This window comes from Arvicola amphibius, chromosome 7 (genome assembly GCF_903992535.2).
Source record: "Arvicola amphibius chromosome 7, mArvAmp1.2, whole genome shotgun sequence".
Taxonomy (NCBI): Eukaryota; Metazoa; Chordata; class Mammalia; order Rodentia; family Cricetidae; genus Arvicola; species Arvicola amphibius.
The window spans coordinates 17,134,021-17,159,225 of NC_052053.1; the positions used below are offsets into that span (position 1 = coordinate 17,134,021).

At 37.6% G+C, this 25,205-nt stretch overlaps 1 protein-coding gene across 1 annotated transcript in view; it reads left to right on the forward strand.

Annotated features, from left to right (window-relative positions):
- Positions 1 to 4,000: 4,000 nt before the first annotated feature.
- The window catches only part of Scn7a (sodium voltage-gated channel alpha subunit 7), a 66,201-nt gene continuing 44,996 nt past the window's right edge, over positions 4,001 to 25,205 (forward strand). The window contains exons 1-2 of the mRNA XM_038337285.1: positions 4,001 to 4,034; positions 24,046 to 24,293. Coding sequence (XP_038193213.1) covers positions 24,060 to 24,293 — 234 coding nt within the window. The 5' untranslated portion in view covers positions 4,001 to 4,034; positions 24,046 to 24,059. The remainder of the gene's footprint in view (positions 4,035 to 24,045; positions 24,294 to 25,205) is intronic.

The following is a 25,205-nucleotide window of genomic DNA, read 5'->3' on the forward strand; positions in this document are numbered from 1 at the left end:
CTGGAGTACACGATATCCCAAGCATTAGAGACTTATGTTCCACTTCTGGGAGACAGCCCATGTCTATACTACTGAGGGACTTTCCTGAACAACCCTGAATAGCAACTCTAAAGTGAGTTTCTCGTGCCCATTATTTGTATTATTATTGATAGATAATCTGTGCCTCTTCAGAAAATAACTCTCAACACAGATGGGAAATTTCCATTTACACTGTAAATGTCTAAACATTTTTTTCTGTGTTGTTTTAGGGAAACAGATAGAATATGATTCCTTATGACTTTTTAAGATATACAAAATAAGTTCTAAATACATAAGGATACCAATAAATTCAGGTGAAGTTATCAGAAGACAAGAATGGTAAAGTCCGAGGCATAGTTTTGAAATAAGAATATACATTCATTTGGTGGAGTTAATTGATATTTTGTTGTGTTTATTTTTACACACAGATATGTAAATTCTGGGGTGGTAAGATAGATCAAAAAGAAGTCCGGATACATCTGCATTTCCGATACGGGCATGTTTATATTATAAAAAACATCCTTTGTTTATAGGGGCTATAAGAAAAGTATTGTTCCCATGTCAGGGGTTGTTTAAAATAGTATGCTTTTCTTGATAAGGCAGAACACATAGGTCCACAGATTCTGTATTTTTCAAATATGCTGAAGAAAAATAACTTAGAAAATATAATAAGATGGCTCATTTTATATTTTAACAAGATAAGATCCAAAACAAGATGTATATCCAAGTCCACTTTTTACATTTCTTTTTGCTGAGAAAAATGGAAAGATGATTTAGCATATTCCTAAGAATATAATAAGTGTAGGAATATTTCAGATAATACCATTATCTGACAGTGTTACCAGGGTATTTGTTTTAGAATAAGTAAAAGTTTCTATGTGGCAATATAGATCCAATACAAAGTGTTTCTATTTTACTTGATTTTTCAGATCACAAGTTTTCAGCTGCCTGCTTTTCACACAATATAGAGAATAGTCCTTGTTTATGCTCCTATCAAGTAACTTATTTAACCTTTACGATATTGAAAGGTTAGTATTTTTTGAGAATTTCATGCAAATTTTGTTTTGAGCAAGTACACACCTCACCGTCTACCCTCTAATGCCTCATTTTCCCCTTCCAACAACTTACCCTTCACATTGCATGCTCTTCTCTCTGTCATCTGTCTTTTTTCTTAATCCTGTAGGTCCATTCTGTGCTGCCTTATATGACCATGACAATATTACAGGGGGTTTCTCCAAATCGCTGTCAATCCTCCATCACTCCTCAGAAAGAAGTAAGTTTCTGCATTCCTCCCAGAACTGTTCTTGGATTTTGGTTGCCTTGATCTTGCAAAAGTCTTGCCATTTAAGTTACAGTGCTGTGCACTCATGTGTATCACAGTCTTGTAATATATTGGCAAAGAGTATTTCCCTGCAGATATCCACCACCTCTGGATCTTTTATTTCTGCCTTCTTTCCCATAATGATTCCTGAGCTGTAGCAGGAGGGGACATGATACCTACCTCCTTTTAAAGACAAGTACTCCAAATCCTCTTATACGCTGTGCGTTGAACAGTTGTAAGTCATGGATTTCTTTGATGAGGGTTGAGAAAAGCACTAATCTATGTTTGTAAAGATAGGAACGTAGAGTGTAGTTTATTACTGTGCCCATTTGGCATAATAAAATAATAAAGGTTCTCTTCTAGGGTTCTGTGATCTAACTGGACACTGGTCTGGGGCCCAGTTAACAATGCCAGGTATAAATTCTGTCTTGTGTATTGGGTTCTACGTCCAATCATAAAGTAACATTTGTGCCATTTGTACCACTATACAAAAGAATATATATCTTGCCCAGACACCCAGACAGTTATTCTTGTAGCTTGGAGGGTTTACATAGGACCCTCCAGCACTATTAAAGCTAACCAGTAGGAAGAACACTTCCAAGGTCAATACCAGATTTATTTCTATTGACCGAGGTTAACATAAACTGGTTGGCCTATTAGCTCAGGCTTCTTATTAATTAATTCTTATATATTAACCCATAATTCTTGTCTGTGTTAGCCACTCAGGCTTCTTATTAATTAATTCTTACATATTAACCCATAATTCTTGTCTGTGTTAGCCACATGACTTGGTACCTTTCTTCAGTGAGACATTTTCATATGCATCCTCTACGTCTGGGTGATGACTACAGACTGCCATTTCCTCTTCCCAGAATTCTCCTGTTCTCGTTGCTCCACCAACACTTCCTGCCTGGCTACTGGCCAATAATCGTTTTATTAAAAATAATAAAAGTGACAGGATAAAAGACCATTGTCCCAGAGAACATCCTGATTCAAGTATGTGGTGTCTTCAGCAATAAAATCTGCAATCAAATTCTGAGGGGCAAAAAAAAAAAAAAAAAGAAATGACCTTGGTCTATAAAGTTGGGAATTGTGTCTATAGAACCTGAAGGACAACTTAAATATTGGTAGCCCATAGCTGCCACTGTGCATTATGAAAGCTTATGATACTTGAGAAAGGCATTTTCTCTCCATTATAGGATGATTCCATTCAAACTCCCTTTACACACACACACACACACACACACACAGCACACACACATGCACACATGTGCTTCTACAATAATAATTTTCCATATGGTATTTGCCTATATCTGAGAATTTTTAAATCATCATTGTTAGACTTACCTTATGTATGAATGTACTAAAAGACACACAAAGTCACTTTGGTGAGAGTGGAAGACTGTCCAAAGGCAAGCTATCAGCACTAGGAAATGTATCTGCTGTGACACTATGAAACTTGGGCAAGAGAAGCTGGAAATCCATGTGCCAGATTTGAGGAATAAAATCAAATGGATATTTGGCATTGCAAAAGTGCTACTTTCATCTTTTAGGTATGACAATAGTACTGGGTTAAATTCCATAAAATGTTTTTACTCATAAGGTATGCTGATCAAGTTTTGAATAGAACGTTATGATAAATATGAACAAAATAAGATTATGCAATGAATAGTCTATGCTATGTTAAAACCTTCCCATTTCTGTCCTGATTATTAAAAAAACAGTCTAGAACGTCTTCCCTATACCCCTCAAACCAAGATGTAGAGCATGCCACATTTTTAAAACACAGATAACACTTTCTTCTGCACTTCATAGTCCACTAACCAGACTGGGACAGAAATACACGGTGCTCTTAGTCTTCCAATCAAGTCTTTCCCTTTTTTTGACGTTTTTATTTTTTTATTGATTTTTATTGAGCTCTACATTTTTCTCTGCTCCCCTCCCTGCCTCTCCTCTTCCCCCAAGGTCCCACAATCCCAATTTACTCAGGAGATCTTGTCTTTTTGCACTTCACATGTAGATTAGATCTGACATTTAGCGCATTATGTTCTATTGCCAATCAAAGCACGACAGGGAAAGTTTCCTGAAGGCCAGGACCCTGAGTTTGCTCTCCTCCTCTACCGTCTCTTCCCCCTGTTCACACACTCCAGTGGCACACAAACACAAGTCAGCCCCACCCTGCTCTTGCTCTTCTCCCAGGCTTTGGATCCTTCACTCCTTCACGTCCTTGCCCAGTGTTTTCTCTCCCTCTCTCTTCACTAAATCCCACTCCCACTTGTCTGACTGGCTCCTTCCCAGGCTGCAGGAGGATGCAAAGCCACTGTTACTGCCTCTGCAGCTGGGTCTCTGTCAATATCACCCGCCCACGCTTATTGGGCTTCTAGAGTCACAGGCTGGCCAGGCTAGAGGGTGGGGGAGTGGCCAAGAGAAGGGAGGGGAAAAGCAAAGGAAACAAAAACAGCTACCAGGCTTGTTGGGCTTCTGTCTGTAGGTGGTCTCTAGGTCTGCGACTGTGGAACCACCCAGGTGGCTGAGTATCTAGCTTGCAGCAGCTGGAGATAGGGAGCACAGCACAACAAACCTCCTGAGCAGAGATCTGAGAAGAAAGAGAAGCCCAGGAGAGCAAAGAGCTCTCAGGAGCCTTGCTTCTGGGGCTCTTGCTGGGGCTCCAGTGAAGATTATCATTTGGCAAGAAGTAAGTGCATTCTTTTTCTTGTAGTGACAATTCCACTACGTGGACAGCTCACGACTGCGCCCTGCGTTTATGTCCCACTCCACCTGCCTACCCCTCTGATCAATCTTTGGGAAATGTTTGAGAACCAGAAAGAGCGTTAAAATCTAGATCAGGACTAACAGCTGCAAGGTGGGTATTTTCTCTGCATATGTGGTTAGTTATCTCACCCAGCCAGGTAAACTGAAGCCGAGAGATGCTCTGTTACAGTAAAATTTCTAGACCCCCCTAGATGTGATGGTTAAAATAGTCGTTACGGGAGGTTATGTGAGTTCAATTATACTGTTAAGGAATTTAGTCTCTGTATTTTCGCTAATTTTGTGCATGTAAGAGTAGAACTTTGGATGTGGCAACATCAGTAATAGAGGAGAAACATGTTGTTGAAAATGATGTCTTTATTTTGAACAGCTTGGAGTTTAGTGTATTTGGTTCAATGTGGCTTATGTTTTGTTCATTGTATTGTTTTAGTCTCCCAAATTCTTTCAGAGACTGTTTTCATTTTAGAGTGTTGATGCTATTCTGGTCATGTTATCTTCAGGAACTGGGACAGTGTCAGATCAGTACTGATGCTGAATCCATGCAGAATTCTCAGCTGATGGACCCTGCCAATGTGCCCTGTAGATGCTGGCTAAGAAAGTCTGAAATACAAGTGTGGCAGTATTTTGGTGGACTTTGGGGAGAACTTAGAGAACAGTAGGAGGGCCCTGCTGTGGGGTGATCCCAGTCCTGGCTCCATGCCTGCCATGGCTATCTCTAAGGCTAGAGCTACTGCTACTTGTGCAAGCAACACAGCCAAGACCCATGAGGAGAACTGGCCCTCTTCCTTTCCCTATAGGCTCCCTCCTCTCACTTTATGGCTGACTCCTGCTTTCATTACTATAAATAATAACTTCCCGAGTTACTAACTGCCCCATAATGGAACTAGAATCCCTATCATGAAATTTTAGAGATGCAGAGCTATAAAGCTTTATTTTCATTTTGCATAACAAAATTAGCTAGTAATATTTAACTTCATTGCAGTTTGTTCTCCTGTTTTGTAAATGATGTATCACAAATTTCTGCAAAGGACGAATACAGACAATACGGCTTGTTTTTGGAAAGCAATCGTATGTGTAACTGTTGGCTCCACAAGGAGGTTGTCTGTGTTTTTGTCTTCTTCACTAGTGTGTCTCATTTGAAGTGCAGTACTATGGAGAAAGGGAGTCTTTGGAGACGTCTTTCTAGAAAGATGAGAGTGAGTGAAAGTCAAGTATGTCTCTCGGCAAGGGTAAACCTGGAAGTGTGTTATGACCTGTGAGAGTCCACCCTTTGCAAATGAGAGCCAGTCATACTGTTAACAGCCTTGGGGATTCCGACTTTTTCTCTTTTCAGTTTAAAATTTTGCTTTTGCTGTGTACTTTTGCTCTCTGGGTTAAAATAATCAAGAATAGTAAATAGATGGTGGGGGAATTGATTTGCTATAGCCGTTAATATGGGTGTAATCAAGTTTAGGCATAAAACCCTCAGCTACAGAAATCCATTAAGCCTTGCAGTACACCAAGGGGTACCATGAACCTCCCCTTTACTTGTGGATGTGTTTAAAAAAAATAGCATCAACTGAAATTGCCCATGCGGCTCAGGAAAAGAGGCTTGCAAGCCTTGGATAACATGGTGAGGACCTGTGCACTATTGCCACTTGTCAGTCTCACCTGGAGAACTGGAGGAAGAAGTAAACACTTGGCAACTGGACATTCTGTCTCCTGATTTTCATGTGCTAAAGACATGGACAAGGTAGTTGATATATACTGTGAGGTGAAGTCATGTCTCATCAGAGTAGAAATGTAGAGTCAATCCTTTGCCCAACCTTTTTTTTTTTTTTTTGGATACAAATTATGCTAATGTTCCCAACTCTAGACCTCACTGGAATAAGCTCTAGATGGCAGAGCAGTGCTCGGAGATTCACCCCCAAGTCTCCTCCACCACTTAAACATTGTCTTCAAAGCTTATGGCAGAAACATTAGTGCAAAAGAGACATTCTTTTAAAAAAACACATTTTTAATTTTTGAAATTATAATACAGTTACTTCATTTTACCCTTTTGTTTACCCCAGTTTTCACTGTATTCCTTTGTCCCCACCCCATTGCTCTCTCACAAATTCATGGCTTCTATTTCTTTCATTGTTGTTGTATTTCTGTGAGTGTGACCTTTTCTTTCCATGAGCTGATATCAGAGTGAATCACTGTGAGACTATCTACTACTCCTCTCCCCTCCAGTGGCTGTCCACAATGATGCCATCTTTTCTCATTTTCTCTGCCTTGGTCCTCTTCTGTATTTCTTGGGTGATAGAGTTATAGGTTGCAACTTCGGCTCTGGCCCACGGACACTACCTTCTCCTGACCTTATAGCCCTTTATAGTTATGGTTTTGCCCAATGCAAAGTGAGATTAGAGACTAATTTATGGTCATTTGCCAAAGTTGTTTAAAACGTTTCCCTGTTGTTGCCCTCCAATTTGAGAAGGGTGGGCATCCATTGTGTTTAGTTTTTTTCATGTTTGAAAACCTAGAGAGGCTTTGGGGGACTCATGGATCCTAGACGATCAGACGGACTAGGGAATTGTATAGAGAAGTAAAGAGGTAATTCCCAAAGGCTGTCAAGCCTTCAGGAAATGTCACAGTTCTGGTTCTAAGAAGAGCATTTCGTAGATCTAGTGGCATCTAAAACTCTTGTCCAAAAGGTCTCAGGGTTCTGGGGTACTGTGCAAGCTCCATTCATTACTGGACTCCCTTTGTATTTCTCTAACAGAGACAAGAATGCATTCCTCCCCCTTGAGGTCGTAAGTGGCATCTGGCCAGCTTCTTCTGGCCAAGGGTCCGACAGACGAGGCTTGTAAGAATATTTGTTTCTGAAAGCTTTTGGCTTTTCCCAGCATACTTGTTTTGTAGACCAGAGAAGCGCGGAATGAGAGTTTTCACCATCTCAGTGGAAGACCTTTATAGGGAACCATGTAATTGGCATAGAGAAGTTCAAGTGGCCGTTAATCAAGTGAAGCGGCCTTCATTCTGGTACCCAGGGTCCTCCCTTAATTCCACCGTCTGGATAGTTTTGAAAGTTCACTGTGTTGAACCCACCATCTTTTACAAACTTGTTCACAGTGTATCACCCAGGCATCCTAGTTTATATTTAATTTTCATTGGATTTTTCTCCCCCCCCCATTTTTTAAAAAAAAAGAAAGTTAGTCTTTGACAGTTTCCTAAATATATACAGTCCATTTTGAGAATACTCACCTTCCATTACAACTCCTCTTCCTTTCCCCATCAATTTCCCCTCTTCCTTGTAATTCTCCTTCCCATCATTGTCACATCTTTATTTAATTGTGTGTGTGTGTGTGTGTGTGTGTGTGTGTGTGTGTGTTTTGACTCACACCTTTAACCAAGGTTCTGTCTGTAAGGAAGCCTGTGAGGCAATCTGCTGAAGCGTGGTGGAGTCACCAGTAGCTACACCACTGGAGAAAAATAAAAAGACTTCCCCATTTCTCAGCACCTATCAGGACCCAATAGTTTCTAAGCTACAATAGTATCTTTCTTTACATGAAATTAACTTGTAGAAATAGTTCTAAATTTCTCTACCTTTTTCCTCTTCTATATTTCTCGGGTGATACGATATCAGCTAAGTAACATCTCTCACACACAACAGTAAATGATGGCTTCTTTGAGGTTGAGGAGAATATTTTCATCTGATGGATGTAACATCTGTGACTGAATGTTTACAAGCCCTGTCTTGTGAACCCCAGCGCAGGAAACTATACCTGCTAAGAGTTCCTGATTTCAGCTGGGTGGTGGTGGCGCACACCTTCAATCCCAGTGCTCTGGAGGCAGAGGCAGGCAGATCTCTGTGAATTCGAGGCCAGCCTGGTCTACAAGAGCTAGTTCCAGGACAGGTTCCAAAGCCACAGAAAAACTGTCTCTAAAAACAAACAAACAAAAAAAGAGTTCCTGATTTTAGTGAACCTCTCATAAGCATAGGGAGTCTTACAGTCCTGTTCTATATCATCCGACCCTAACATTCTTTTTGTCCCTTCTGTGATGTTCCTGAGCTTTGGAAGGGGTGATGTGGATGTTTTATTTAGTCATTTATTCTCAAGTGACACAGAATATATTCGGAGTATTATGGTCATAGTCAGTCACCGTTTATTTACTCATTCTCTCTGAAGCTTGAGCAACCCTGGGTCTCTGCGTTCAATATTATTTGCTGGAAAAGCAAGCCAGTTCTCTGATTCAGGATGAGAGTAACACCTATCTATCGTCACATCATTCAATATTTAGAAAGTTTTGTATCACATCTATCTAGTAAACAATAGTAGCAAGTGTCCTCCTAGGGTATATGATCTCCCCATTAGGCATGGAGCTCTCTAGTCTCAGATATAATCTAACCATAAAGAATTGTTACTGGCTATTGAACCAGTAGGTAGATCTTGCCAGTTAGGTCAAAATTATAGCATTCAAAGTCTACCACTGGGAAAGACTTCTGTTTTAGGGTATCAACTGCAATGAAAAGACATGATTTTATTAAAGAAAAAAAAAAACCTCTTACAAATAAAAAGCATTTAGTTGGGATGGTTTCATTTTCAGAGGTTCAGTCCATTACCATGTGTCATGGTGGCATACAGACAGACATGGTTTTGGAGTTTAGAGGCAGTTGAGGCACTGGAGGTGACTTGAGAATATATGAGATCTCAAAGTCTGCCTCCACAGTGACACATTTCATCCAACATGATGACACCTACTCCAACAAGGCCACACCTCCTAATAGTGTTATTTTCTTTGATACCATGACTACTTCTAATGACTTTCTCTACCAGCTGCCTATCAAGCATCTTCTGTTTGGCAGAGAGGAAGCTTTCACTTCATTTTGACATTGATTTTTCTGTGTTCTACAACCAAAGTATGTGGTTTTTTTTTTTTTTAACAATAGTTTCCTATCATGTATTCTAATGTGCCATCAAGAGTAATATAGTCTATGTTACTTTAGGAGTTTCTGGAACCTTTCTGAGCAATAATTCTTAGGGTAGTATCCCACATCTGGCACTGGTAATGGTCTCAAGATTTGTCCTGTGTGCTCTTATAATTAACTTGACTCTGCTACTCAGACTGTGGGTGACATTAATCCCTCCTCCCTTTGTACAAAGCATATTCAAAGACCATCTATTCTGATTATAAAATTGACACATTATAGCTGGGTAATGGGGGAACACACTTTGATTCCCAATACTCAGAAGGCAGAGGCAGGTGAATCTCTGAGTTTGAAGCTATCCTGTTTTATAGAGTAAGTTTCAGTACAGCCAGGTCTAGGCAGAGTTTTTTAATCCCAGCAATGCTTCCAAATAACTGCTCAGAAACTTAATATTAAATGTAAATGATTGGCTGCTAGCTCAGGCCTATTGCTAGCTAACTCTTACATTTAAATTATCCTACGTTTCTTATCTACCCTCTGCCATTTGGCCCCTGGCTTGTTACCTCATTTTCTACATATCCTGCTTCCTCTGTGTCTGATGGCGGCTCTTCTGACTTTACTCTCTTCATTTCAGCCTTGTTAGTTTGGTTGTCCTACCTATATTTCTTGGCCTGTCTACCAACCTGTCAGCTTTTTATTGAACTAATTCAAGTAACAAATATTTACAGTATACCAAAGAATTATTCCACAGCACCCAGGGCTACACAGAGTAACATTGTCTTGAGAAACAAAGAACTAGTGCCAGACTAAGGTGAATATTTTCTTAAAACTGTGATGGACTCTTTACTTTAGAATTTCCTGACATTTCTTCAAGTATTAGACCTTGTAGTTTGCAATTCATAGAAAAACCTGGATTATAATCAAACAGGAATGGATGCACACATAACTGAGTTTTCTTCCTCTTCAGGCTGAAATTTATATATTTGCTTTATCTAGTCTTCTATTGATAGATACTCAGGCTGCTTCTGTATCATTACTGTGGTAAATATGGTACAATTAATAAGTTCATGATGACAATCAAAGATTCTGATTTCAGTTCCTACATGCACTATTCATTGCACTGTGGATGAACCTAGGATATATTATACAACATTAACATAACTAATACAAAATAAATCTAGTCACCTTGCCATTCATAGATTGATTCTAGGACCTCCTTAGGATTTGCAAATCTGTACAATTTTATATTTCTTATATCAAGTCATGTAATGTTTTCATTTATCTATGCATCTTTCCCCATCTATAGATGATATATCACGTCATTCCTAGACTACAAACAATATATAATATAGTGTCACTCTATATATACAACATATAATATAGGGGCAATGTAATATACAGCATATAATATAATACTGCTGTATATATACAAAATCTAATATAATGTCGCTGTACATATACAACATATAATATAATGCTGATGTATATGTCAACGTGTAATTGTGTGCCATGGTGTATATGTGTGTGTGTGTGTGTGTGTGTGTGTGTGTGTGTGTGTGTGTGTGAGAGAGAGAGAGAGAGAGAGAGAGAGAGAGAGAGAGAGAGAGCGAGCATGTGTGTGTGTGCATCTGTGTGCCACTCTATATGTACAACATATAATAGAGTGCACTGTGTGTATACAATATCTTATATAGTGCAACTGTATATATATATATATACATATACATACAACATATAATATAAGGTCACTGCATAATACAACATATAATATATTACCGCTATATGTACAGCATATATAAATACAGTGTTGTTCACAGCATAATGAGAAAATATTTATATAATTTAAAGCAATAGATAGTGATTTTCGTGAATAATTTTTCTCCATCCTTGGTAGAATCCCTCAATGTTTAACACATAGATACTGAGAACCAGCCATATTCTAGGGTCATTTATATGAAGAATTTTTTTCTTTACATTGAAATGGATTTTTTTTTCTCACCTAATGTATCCTGATTACTATTTTCACTTCTTCTACTCCTCCCAGTTTCTTCCTACCTCTGGTCCCATACAGCTCGTTCCTTTTTCGTCTCTCATAAGAAAACAGGATTCTAAGGGAAATAATAAAATACAAAATGATAAGATAATGTGGAATTTAAAATAATTTGGCTCGTAGACATAGAGCGGAATATGACGACGACCTGAGGATGGGATCGTGGGTCGCAGGAGGTGATGCTGGTGAAATTTAAAATTTCAGTAAGGCAGGAAGAATGTTCCAAAGGTTTGCCCTATGGTACAGTAATTGCAATCAAAAATATTTCTGTGTATATACATTTCGAAATTGCTAAAAGATTATATGGTAAACATTCTCCCTACTATGAGCACCTATAAGAAGTGGTGGATATGCTGCTTAGCTTGATTTAATTATCACAGCATATATTCTGTGTTAGCATTGCCTTGTACCCTAAAGTAATTGTTAATTCACTATAAAGCAAACTTTAAAAATATATTAGTGTATTCTTACATTCTTCCAAAAAGTCATTTATTAATTATTACGTATTGTAATTATATAATTATTAGAATGTTAATAATATTAATGTTTTAATTTCCCAAAATGACACTTCCTCAGCGTATGTTGCCTGGTGGGAGAGCTGGTCCCGCCCTTTGCTGGAGAGCTGGGGAATCCAATTACCAGCCAGTGCGAAACTGATCCTGCCACGTGGCAGCGTCAATGGTGACATGGGCACTGAGCTTTGAACCTGTCTCTCACGGGTCCAGAGCACTGCCCTGCATGTGGTGATGTGGGTGCAAGAGAACTAGCCCTGCCTTACTCTGGCTACTGCATGAATCTCTTCATCTAATGACTTTTGGGATGGATGCAGAGAGAAAAAAGACTCATCCTCACTTGGGTGCTAGCCACTAGGAATTTTACCATGCTGCAGTGAATATATGGGTCACTCAAAATGGACTTGGTGCAGGGGACAGAAGAGAGGGTTGAACCAGGGAATATTGGGAGGTGAGTGCAATCAGGAAGCTTGATGTGAGATTCCCAAATAATCTATAAAAATAGAAAAAGAAAGTGAGTTGGTTGAAACTGTCAGAGTGAAAGAAATGAGCCAGAAATAGGGGCTATACTGAAAAGTAGAATCTAAAGCTAAAATTACTTGCCCTGGTTAAAGAACAGCTGCAAAAAGCGTAGGTCCTAAGACGGTGAGGCAAAGTCCATAGGTCAGGCAAGATGGATTGTCTGTAATAGACAAGTTACAGACTGAGCATCAGTACCTACAGTAACCAGTCCAGAATCAATGCAAAGGAAAACACCAAACGGAAGTAATCTCAGTCAAGTTACCCTTTAGTCTCAAAATTTCACAGTATGACATTTCAATGTCTAAATTTTAACAATCCATACTGTCTGCAAATTGTGTTACCGTGAAGAAAAAAGGAAGTGCATACTCTGATCTCAAGCGTGTCACAGTGCCTCCCTGCACATGCCAGTCAAAGACCGTTCACTGAGATAAGTCTCCATTATGTCTCTATAGAGTTTCACCATTAAAATTATTGATTATGTTAATTTCATTCAGGCTTCTCAAAATCTTATTAACTTCAATCATCTTTCCTTGTAAGCATCTACTTTCAAAAATCAATGATTTTATATTTCATAGAGCCCCATTTAAAAATGAGAAAAGATCGGTGCACTGAATATGATCACTTGGCTATACTCTGTGGGGAAAATAGATTCTAGTCAGAGAGATTCCAGAGGAAAGAATGTACCAGCGGGTTCAGCTGCGAGTCATCCTGGAAGGCAGTGAAGATGAAATATAAGCTACGATGTATCCACTAAGTGCAGCGAGCCAGCCACAACCAAAGAAGATGTCAGTCTAAATTGACCATTAAATGGCTAAATTGATTAGCAGTTAGCTTCCTGTATTCTCAAAAATTTATAACCTATTCAATGCTTGCTTCCCTCTGACTTTCAGCTATGCCTGTGTCTGGAGTAAACCTAGTTTAACATATTATGGTAGACTTATAATTCTCATTGTTCAAAAAAAAGCCCAATTATTTAAATGGCACCGGAGCAATAGCTTGATGCATTGCCAGTGTCTGATGCTTAATACTACTCATCCAAAATAGTTTGACAACTATTAAATGAGAAATAGTTTTATAATATTATGCTGCATGAAATTGGCATCTAAGCATCCACCTTTAATTGATGCACTAACCCTGTGGTTTTCTTTTTCCTTATTCTTCATTTGTGTCATTCTTTGCTGTGCTCTATATCCTTACTTGCTGGTCTAAAACTTTTTGGAAGTTTCTTGGAAATGGTCCCATGTATATCCATATGCAGATGTGTACAAGTGGTGTATAGGACACTTCTCTGTCAAACTAATCTAAACCTTTGTTTCTTGGTGATTTTCCCGCATCCCCATAAGTTTGCTGATTAATTATTTACATTCAGCACATTAAATTCCCCAAAATAGCAATATGCATGAAGAGGCATGGGTGGTAACCTAAAAATCTCTGGAGATTTTAGCTGCTCTGCTTGGCTGCATTATTGCAGATTCTGTTCTAGATATCAAACTGAAAAAATAGGGGTGATTAGGAATAAGAAAGAAAACATTGACTGCAACATTCCTTTTTTTTCGTTCATTGTTTCTAAGAAAATAAAAGAGCAGTTGTGGGGCAGAGAATGCCACTGAAGCTGGCTTAACCTTGTGAGCTGATTTTGGAGTAGCTTATCGTTGGCCAAGTGATTGAGTGGACATTTAATTCATCATCTAAATCAGGTCCTTGTGGGAAATGAAAGAGTATGCTGTTGGTAGCATTCTTCCACAGCTGGGGTACACTCAAACTATCACCAGCTACTGAGAACTTTTGGCTGTTCAATTTGAAGGCAAATTAGGACTCCCCAGAAAGAAGTGGAGAGAATAGAAAGAAAAGGAAAAGTGGCAAATAAACTAGTCAAATATTAGTCATGGGGTAAGATGGAGGAGGTCTCCATGTGTTTAATTTCAAGCTTCAAGGCTTTAATGTCCGACATCTTCTGTTACCTGAGTACCACTTTGACCAGGTCATCATCAACCCAGTACTCAGAGAAGGAGGAACTGCAGCTGAGTGAAAGTGGAGTCCTAAACAGGAGAAAAGAATGTGATCTTCTGGATACCCAGGTGTTCTTAGTTATTTCGTTCACTGACATTGGCTTATGGTTGATCCGTCTTATTTGGTATGCTTATTGAGATGAAAACAAGAAGAAATCTAGTGATGTGTGCTGTGGAGATGTGGGAAGACGTTTGAGTAGAGCATGGTTATCAGTGTATCTTTTTGTCTGCAGTACATGTCAGATTCACCCCACCCAAATATTCTGAGCCGGTCTGGTTTGGACCACTGTTTCTTCCTTCTTGATAGTTAGGCCATGGAGACTTCTGACGTCATTCAGGAGCTAATATTCTCTTCCGCAATGCTGATGGGTCTGTGCCATTCCACAATGCACAAGCCGAAACTTTCGATTTGTCCTCTCAGAGGCAACAGGCTTTCTGAAACACGAACTGGAAACCTTCCATTGACTGCACATTGCTGAAGGCTTTGTGCCCGTGTCAAGTTAACAAGGGCAGAGCATATACTAGAGGTTTAGGCTGCGAAGACTATTTCAAACTCATCCGCCTTGTCACAGAATATTGTTTTAGAGCATATTGCTTACTTCCTTCGCTGAGAAGGCAAGCAGCAGTGAAGGGGATAGGAAATTAGCAGAATCAAGATACCAGAGAGATACACAAACTCAGCTGAACGTAAAAGCTTCTCCGGCATTCTAGAGATATTTCTAGTTCTGGGATTTCCTTTCCATAGACATCAGTCAGGCCATCCATCTCACAGCACCCAGTTGTACCAGGATTACAAGAGCCTAAGTAGAGAGTCTGCTTGCCTAATTGAGACCTTTGTTTCCCTGTGAGGAACGACAAGGTACCTTTTTGTTAGTGGCTGATCTCTCATGTAATCACAATCCAGGAATTTTTGGTGAAGGATCTGACAGAATGGATCTATCAAACAGAACTCTAAGACAAACCTGATTATTTCGCAACTTGATCATTTTGATGGGGTTCATTTTTCAATAAGGGACGACCCAGAGATTCTAGTGATTTCACAATGCATTGGAAAAGTTATAAACACCTAGAGAATATTCCTTATAGATTTATTTATTTATCTTATAGATAAATCAAGCAACTTAAAATACTGGGTTAAACCCATTTTCCAGGAACCCTGGCAGGGAATGAAAGATCACTAATAATGGAGAAGAAAAAGGAACATTTAAGACAGAACCAGATATGCATTGTAAAATTGATAGAAAAAAATTATCTGTTGTTTTATCATAGTCATAGATCATAATGGCATTTTTGAGAGGTTCTTGAGAAGATTTTATTAAACTCTGACTACATCTCTTCCTGCTGTTCACTCCCACTGTGCTCTTTTCACCCTCATGGCTCTTGCAATATTGCAATTAGAGGGGTTTTGTTCTTGTTCTTGCTATCTGACGCTGTACACTTGCAAGCTTATGATGACCACTGACTGTGACATTTTTCACATCAGAAAGGCATTGATTCATTTTTTTCAAGGGTCCACTCTAGTTTGACCACTGATACAATCCAGGTTCATAAGTATTTGGAATAATTTTGGTCTCTTCTTGAAATCTTAATCATTTTCAAGGGTGAACAAGGCAAAAGTTGGTTATAATTTGTTTAGAAGGCTGTACCCCATTCTCCTTAACTTATTGATTTCCTTTATTCTATATTAGCCACATTGATGCATGATTGGTGTTTAGCATCTTATATGTACATGTTCCATAAATGAAGATCCAAAGCAAAGCACCCACTGTACACAAATCAAACCACTGTATTGCATTCATTAAGTATGTACAAATATTGGGTATAACTTAAAAATATAATATATAAAATATATGACAGTATGACTAATTTTAGTGTCACTTAGGATTATTAAATTGATGAACAGTCTTTTGAAAAGGCTGTAAACCTTTAATGTATCCAGAAATATTGCAGTATAATAATAAAAGGTAAGGGCCAAGCCTGGTAGCAAACACATGTAACAACAGCAGACCTATGGAACCTAAAATAGAAATACATCAATTTCAAGGCCAACCTGGGCTATAGTGAGAACTTGTACAAAAAATTATTTTGTTCTTTAAAGTGAATAAGACTCTATTGTAGACACCTTCCTTTATTTTCAAATGTTCTCTATGAGATGTTCTATTCCAATAATGTGTTCCATAAAGTTAGAGTTGAGTAAGGCAAAAGAAATAAAGAATAACAGATGTAAGCAATCTGGAAACATGAAGCCAGGAAATGTGAACCACATTTGTTCCCAGTGTGATTAGGTTAATTATTGTCCAGGAAGTTAAGTTGGAAGCATTAGCCAAAATTTGCTGAATTTCAAGGAACCGTAAGAAAAATAAGAGCTGTAAGCGTATCAGCAGTGACTTATGTTAAAAACAGAATAAAACAAAATAAAGTATTTGCTCTCAGGAGCAAGTACAAGAATTGAAATAAAGAAAGTTGAAGTAGCACTAAGGAGCTGAAGCCACAAGAAGACAAGCGTGCCAACTAAGTGTGCAATGATGGACTGAACAGCAGCCAACTTCGGAAGCAGAAAGTCTGTCCCAGCAGATGGACGTGACCATTTCCTGTTCGCTGTAGGTCTGAGCAGCTGGGTTTTTTCAGTATCCCCACATGAAAGGTTTTCTACCCTTGAGACTTAGAGCCATTAAGGCATAATTGTGACAAATTTAGATTATGCTTGCAGTATCATTTGCTCTTTCTAAGTATGACTAGGAACTTCAAACCTAGAGAGATGTATGCAGTGATTTATATATAGACCAGGCTCATCCTCCATCCATTTCAAGTTGAGCTCAGTACAGGAAAATAATAAAGCACTGGGTGTGGTTGAACACAGGAAGGAAGGGAATATAAAGAGTCAAAACATTGATAATATGGTTGACCATTTCACAGGCTATCACAGGCTGCTTTTTATAGCCTGTTATTTCCATTATCATATCCAATTGTAATGAGTTAGAGGCAATTGTTAGAAGAGGAAACAGAAGCAAACACTATGAAAATAGTAACATGATCAAAGTCCAATCATAGAAGTAATATAAATAAAGTAGAAGAAAGCTCATTGTCTTTTGGAAATTCTTCAAGAATGTCTTTGTATTGCAGTTGATCACTGTAATTTATTGTAACCAACATTATTGGTTACCCATAAGGACTTACACTCTCTTCTGCATATTGTCCTTATAAATTTCAATATATTAGATGACTGTTTGATTGAAAAAGATTAATAGGCATAAAAGACTACACTTTAAAAGATAAAGTAATAATAATGGATATAATAACTAGGGTAGTGTATAACACCTGAAAGGTGTTGTCCTAAGTGCTTTACATTTCTTACCATTGTTAAAATTATTCTCACTTTTATCATTTCCACTTTGTAGTTGAGAAAACCAACACATCAAGATGTGAAGTACCTTGTCTAAGATCAAAGACAAAAGAAGTGTGTTTTATAAATTTCATAATCATTTACAAGTGCATAAATGCTATTTTAAAATAATAATAATACAGGAATGGAGAGATGGGTCTGTGGTTAAGAGCATAGGAATGGGATGTTCTAGAGAGCCCAGGTTTAATTTCCAGTACCCACATGGCAGTTCACAATAGTCTGTAACTCCAATGCGAGGGGAGTCAGTGCCCTCTTCTTTCCTCTGTGGTTACTGTACACATGTGGTACACAGAATGCATTCAGGCAAAACTAACGTCATCTTATGACGTCCATACACACCCACACTAGCACTTGCACACACATGTGCAGACACATAAATACATCACACACACACAAACACATGAACACACACCAAATGCACACACATCACACACAGGCATGCGGGTACATACACAGACACACACTTTAAAAAGTAAGAAAAAGAATTTCATCCATTTTGCCAACACATAATCCTTTGTTAGAACCTGGTTTCAGTCATCTGTAGCATCATATACTATACATGTACTTGTTCTAATGTTTATGTATGTAGATTTGTACATAAAACACATTTGGTTGATTTCCCCCAAGCACATCGTTACTGGTAACTATATGAAACCAGGTAAACTGTTCTCCAGGTTATCTAGTTCTTCCTTCCTTTACACTTGTTCGGGGAATCTCCTACCATGACAGAACTGCAAATTCCCTAAATCCCAGTGCAAATCCGTGCAAGTGCATTGCATGATAGCAACCTCTTGTCCTCCTGTCCTTATTCGGGGTTTCATTTAAGCTCACCCAAATGTAGATCGAAGCACAACTGAATTAGCATTGGTCTTTATCAATTACCCAGCTGTACCATAATGCAGCAGTCACGTGAGAGACCAAGACACACCCACTCTTTTGTAAAGTGATACAAGAAAACTGTGAAAGAAAATGAGATAATTTAACATTTTTATCTCCAAATGATAGTCATTCAGCAAGAGTGTCCATAATTATGGTTACTGTAATATTTTGATAAATTTGTCCTTATTTAATTTTAAATTCAATAACTTGTTTTTTTTTTTCTGGGAGAATATACTTCACACCCTTTCTGATTCTCAGAGAAAAGGATTCCATTTTAATGAGCAATCTAAAATGTTATACAACTGCAGCTTGTCAAGAGTGCAACTGTGAGTTGAATGTGATATTATTATTATCTCCCAAAGCTCACTCTAGCTATTCAATTTTTTAGAAAGGCCATCTAATGGACAGATTAACTATTAATCTTTGTTTTCTTAGGCATTGATGCTGTATTAAGATAGCTCCACAGAAAGCATAGTGCCTGGAGCATATTATATAAATTTCCCACAGAAACGCTTTTACTGAATTATGTTTAAATGATTAATAATTCAGTCTGCACTCTACCATCTAAAAGTCAGAGGCCTGCCAGTTCCATTTGACAAATGTTTGCATTGTTTTGCAGTGCATAAAAGACAAACGCCTGCTGTCCATTCGTTTCTCTAGTCAACAATCTGGTATAGTTTCTTTCAGTGTCTGATTCACTAAAGGAGTCATGGGGGACAAGTTGCTGCAAGGAGGGAGACAATGAGTCACAGTAAAGGCTACAAGGTGGCTCAAGGTTTCTCTTATCTGATTTAATCTTGTAGCATTTTAAGTTGCATATATATGAAGGATCCCAAATACTGAGAATTTTGCCGATGTTCTCTGTTAGATAATAAAACAATGAATTATTGTATTATTTTTATCAAAAAACATACAGAAAAGGTAAGTTATATCTGGACTGTGCAATAAGAAAGTGTACTGGAAAATTGAATCTTGAGGTGTCAGTAAAGTGTGTCTACACTATTTCCATTAATGGCAGCATTGTATAATGAGCTTGAATCATCTCCTTCATGTTTAGTGCTAATAAATGCAATTTTAATATACATGGGTTTAAAACTATTGGCTAGCCTTCTATGTGCTTCTAAAATCAATACATATAAGAATATTTTAGGATGGGTGTGGTGGTGCTGTAAGTTCAGCTTTCTGAATTCCTAATCCTTTGCTCTCAGCTAACCTTTTTATTCTGTGGTGCTGTACAAAAGTAAAAAATAAATCAATAATATCTCAACATTTGATTGTTCCAAGATTATATGATATTGACATTGTCAATCAATGTTTGTATCCATTGCAAACATCTCGCCCAACTATCAATAATTGCATGCTTCCTCTTGCTACTTAAGCTGAGGCATGATGCCCACATCAACTCATTCAACTTTAGAAAACACTTAATCTTAAAAGCTAATCTGTTCTTCTATTGGCTCATTAATTCTAGTTCCTCCTCTGTGATAATACAGGAACCTAGTTTCCCTTTCATATGAAATACTTGAAATGCTTTGAAGCAATGCGGTTCCACATTGTGCCTTTTCTGTGTCACTATGATACATTGTCCATCCGTTAGTCAAACTCTCCGCAGAGTCATTTTTATTTTAATCAAAAAGGTTTTGCTCCATTTTACCCATACTGAACAGAAGAGGATGCCCTCTCCATCTTCTGTCATCACAGGCTAGGGTTATATTATCTTTTTTGGCAAGAGAAATTGGTATTGACTTGATATTAATAGTGTTATTGATGTTAAGAAAGGCACATTGGCAGTTTTCTCTCTTACCAAGCCTATCTCTTCCCTGTTGTGCTGTTGCAGCTGGATACATGTTGTACGGAGTTGCGAGTCTTATACACACAGTCAGTATTGATGATTCTATTACATTTGATTCACATTCCAAATTTTATCACAAAGAAAGTTCTTTTTAAGGAACTGGAGAGATGGCTCAGTTGTTAATTTCCTCAACTGCTCTTCCAAAGGACCCAGATTTGATTCCCAGAATCATGTGGCAAAGAGCCATCTATAACTCCAGCTGCAAGGAGTTCCAGGGCCCAAAAGATCCACAGAAAATACATGCATATGGTACACAGATACACAGATTCGCTAAATGCTCAAACACGTAAAATGAAAGTAAAAATTAAATTTCAGAAAAATTCATAGTGATTTCTTATCTAATATGTGTCCATTACTGTACTGGGACTTTTTGTCAATGTGTATAATTTTATCTTTAATTCAAGGAGGAATCTGAGTTGCATAACTGAAAAATAAAATGTAAATATATAATTAACTTGACTCAGATGTCCTTAAACAATAGGAACAATTTTAAATTTGAATGTCAATCTATCCAATTTCAGGTTTTGTGATTTTATTTGTTTCATTTATTTCCACCAAGCTTTTCCCACCACAGCCTAAGTTATCAGTTTAAAAGTCACAAAAAATAATAAGAGGATAAATGGATCACAGTCATTGGTCAAAGTAGTTTTGGCAGAAATCCTTATAGGCCTATGATATTGTAATATTTTTCTCTCATGCGTGTTTTTATGTGTTGAGTCATTTTATAATTTTATTTTATTATACATTTTAGTATTTTATTTTTATTATTAAATAAGCAAAGTTCGTGGCAGAAATCTAAAGCACAAACTTTATCAGTGTATGTGAATGTAAAACAAAAGTCCTTGACATGTTTCTTATTTATTGATTCATTTATTCTAAATAATGGAACTCTACAATCATTCACCCTTCAAATTTACTTCCTCACTTTATAAATAAAAGGAGTGATTAAGAAATAGCAAAACAATAACAGATAACACTTGACAGCAGAAAGAAACACTAAAATTACAAAAGATGCTGCAGTTATTCCTTACGAGGTCAAGCTGTATCATATCATGATACAGTAATAGTGATTAACATTTAATATTGTAAGCACCAGCCAGTAATAAACCAGTTATGTACAAAGATGCCAATGCTAAGTGTAATCTTACAAAACCTATTAAGTACTATATAATAAAAATTTCAAGAGAAAACTACTACCTGCAACATAAATCACACTTTACACCTTCTCTCTAGAAGTCTGAGATTGTCCGCTGTGTTTACACGGTCATACATTCAGCATTGGCTTAAACTGGAAATGTGATGCTTACAGTGAGTACTATACCACTAATACTAATTATGGCATCTTTTCCCTCTCCTTGTTGGTAAGTAATGTGCCACAGTAGTAATTCATTCATATACAAAATATTTGAAGTGAAAATGCTGTATGTGATTTCTATCTTCTAAAATTATTTTGAAAGGAATTTATCCAGTGGGAGGCAAAATATGACGAGAGAAAATGTGGCATTTGTTAAGTATATAAACTTTAGTCCTTGTGACCTTAATAAACTATAAAGATAGTCCTGGCAAATGAGGAAGACTTGGAAAATAGGTCTTCTGGTACTAAGGTTTTGATAAGACCTAGACTATCACAAAACATTAAATGAACACATTTGTGGGCTGGAGAGGTTGCTCCGTGTTTAAAAGCACTGGGGTTCTTTCAGAAGACCCAGCCAGGTTCAGTTCCCATCAGCCACACGGAGGTGCACAGCCATCTATTACTCTAATTTTAGGAAATCCAAGATCTTCTTCTGGCCTTCTCAGGCACTATGTAGCATGTACATGTAGGAGAGCAAGCTTCCATACACCTGAAGTGAGAAGAAATACATCTTTTAAATAACACGTTTGTATGTGTCATCAAGGAAAAAGTTTCATAGGTGGAACACTGACTTTGCAGTGAATTGATGTTGTGTACTGAAGGACAAGACTTGCCAAGTCTGACAGGATGGACTAACATAGGCAAACAGCAGAGTTGAAACCTGACATTTACTCAAGCATGTCAATAAGAGGATGGCAGATATAGATGTTTTCAGGCAGCTGTGTAACTGAACAGTATTCAAGATCATAATGAAAAATATGACAAAAGTGTGTCATTCAGAGAGGGGTTTATGACACAGAAAAGTCATGAATAATCTTATACTCACAAATTTGTGGTTTTGTATTTATTTATTTATTTATTGCATTTTCTCTTGTCTGCATTTTTAATTAGAGTTTTTATATAATATACTTTGGTTTCCCTTCTCCTAACTCCTTCCAGACCCTCCACACTTACCCAACTCTACCCTTTCTTTTTCTTTCTCTTTAAAAATACAAAAAATGACCAAGCTATTAAAGAGTATTTGCCATAATTTTAAAGCAAAAATAAAAATAAAAACTTTTTTATGTTGCTTTATTGGAGAAATTCCCACAAAAACTTCCAAGAGAAGAAAGTATTTCATAACTGTAATTGATAGATATCGATATGCAGGGAGTGCTGTAACGCCTGTGGATTCACCTAGAGTATTTGTATGACATAGGAGAAAGGCAGCATTTTAAGGGTATCAGGCTTAAAATATGGTCAAATTTGACCATACCTCTGGAGATATATCTCAATAGACAAGCACCTTCCAAGGATGAGCAGGGTTCTTGTTTTTGATTTGCATAACTAAAAGGCAACAATGATAACAATAACTCATGTGCAGGAATGAAGGCAAAAATAGTAATCCAAATCTAAACACAAGAACAAAAGGGCCCGGTGTCAATGAAGACCATTAAAAAAATTAAAACTATTGGTGGTTACATGTAGTGCACACACAGGAAATAATTATATTTAATCATCAAAAGATCCCTTTCTGTTACAGTGGATAAAGGGAAATAAAAATAAATCTATAGAATTAAAAGAATCCCAGAAAAGACTAAATGGAGTTACAAATCAGAATAATACTAAGTATAATAAAATTCTAAAAAAATTAAAAAATAAAATAAAAACCTTTTAACACAATAAAATTGAGGTATGATATCTCTAAATGTACCTACTCAGTTTGGGTGTCTCTATTTTTTGTATCTTGAATTATAAATTTTAGTTTGGAGACCACAACTACATTATGGTTCAGAGAGTGATCCATAGCATTCTTATTTTTGATTTTGAATGAGATGAGTTTAGGAGGTATATAAGAATGAAAACTAGGCCGGGCGGTGGTGGCCCATGCCTTTAATCCCAGCACTTGGGAGGCAGAGGCAGGCGGATCTCTGAGTTCGAGGCCAGCCTGGTCTACAAGAGCTAGCTCCAGGACAGGCTCTAGAAACTACAGGGAAAACCTGTCTCGAAAAACCAAAAAAAAAAAAAAAAAAAGAATGGAAAACTAAAAGAACAAATATCAGCAAGGGGTGGATGGATATGAATAATTAGATAGTAGGAGAGAGAGACTGGCGAATCACTAAATCAAATCAAATGCTCAAAAGAGGAAGCAGAGATCAACCGGAGAAGCCCCATTGAAGTTGTCAGCTGGAGTAACAGATTGATAGTCCTGGGTGGAGCAGTGACTCAGGTAAAACTTTCACTAAAATGAAAAAATAGCAACAAAAACAAAATCACATCACTGGAAGGGCTTACAACATCCAGCAGAAAGCAAGTGTGGTAACTGAGGCCGTCAGATAGGGCCCTGGAGCATTGCTTGGGTCTGAAGTGGTAGGGGACAGACCCACTCCCAGAGCTTCTCTCTGAGTTCAAGGATCAGGAGACAATTTACTGATGTAATGACTTTACACGTGACCAGATTTTATATACTTGTTCTTCTTTCACAGGTGCAAAATTGAAAATGTTGACTTCCCCTGAGCCAAAGGGCCTTGTCCCCTTTACAGCAGAGTCGCTTGAGCTCATAGAAAATCATGTTGCGAAAAAATGCAACGAAGAGCATGAAGAAGAAGATTTAAAGCCAAGCCCTTGTTTGGAAGCTGGCAAACAGCTTCCGTTTGCCTATGGAAGCCTTCCCAAAGGAATGGTGGCAGAGCCCTTGGAAGACATGGATCCATACTACTATGTTAAGAGAAATGTAAGGATTAATTATCATTATGGAAACTATATTTTAATTAGTTTATTTTCAGCCACTTAAAATATAATTGAGATAAGACATAATAAAAGTAATAGAAAAAGAGCTCTTTCATAATAAATTTTATGTGAGGTTAGCATATTCAAGATAGTTAATAAACCTGATATGACATCAGGGTAATATACTAATCTTAATTAATTTAATACATGTATTAATTAATGTAATACATTTCTTAATATGAACGGCTTTTTGTGGAAATATACTAATTACATTTTTCTGTTTATCAATTTAAAATAATCATAAAATAATTATAATATGGGCAGAAATTTCAGACACCTTGATAATTTACTCAGTAGTCAGAATAGTGCATCCAAAATAAATTTTTTTTCTTTTTTTTTTTTTTTTGGTTTTTCGAGACAGGGTTTCTCTGCAGCTTTTTTAGAGCCTATCCTGGAACTAGCTCTTGTAGACCAGGCTGGCCTCGAACTCACAGAGATCCACCTGCCTCTGCCTCCCGAGTGCTGGGATTAAAGGCGTGTGCCACCACCGCCCGGCTAAAATAAATTTTTTATTTGCACTCATTCATGTATTCACATATTCAAACCTACAAATTTCGTACACACACACACACACACACACACACTCACACACACACTACCAGAACAAGTACAAAAATACTAAGTATGAGAATGATTTTTTGTTAGAAAATACAGAAATATATGTGGGTTGGTGAAACTGGAAGAATATTTCAGAAGCAAGTTCAGGGACTGGGGAAATGTCTCTATGGTTAAGAACGGTGAGTGCTCTTTCAGAGGTCACAATTTTGAGTCCCAGCACCTGCACAGCAGCTTACGACACTAACTCTTTCCTGTAACGCTAGTTCCAGAGAATTTGAAGACCTATTTTTGCCACCCT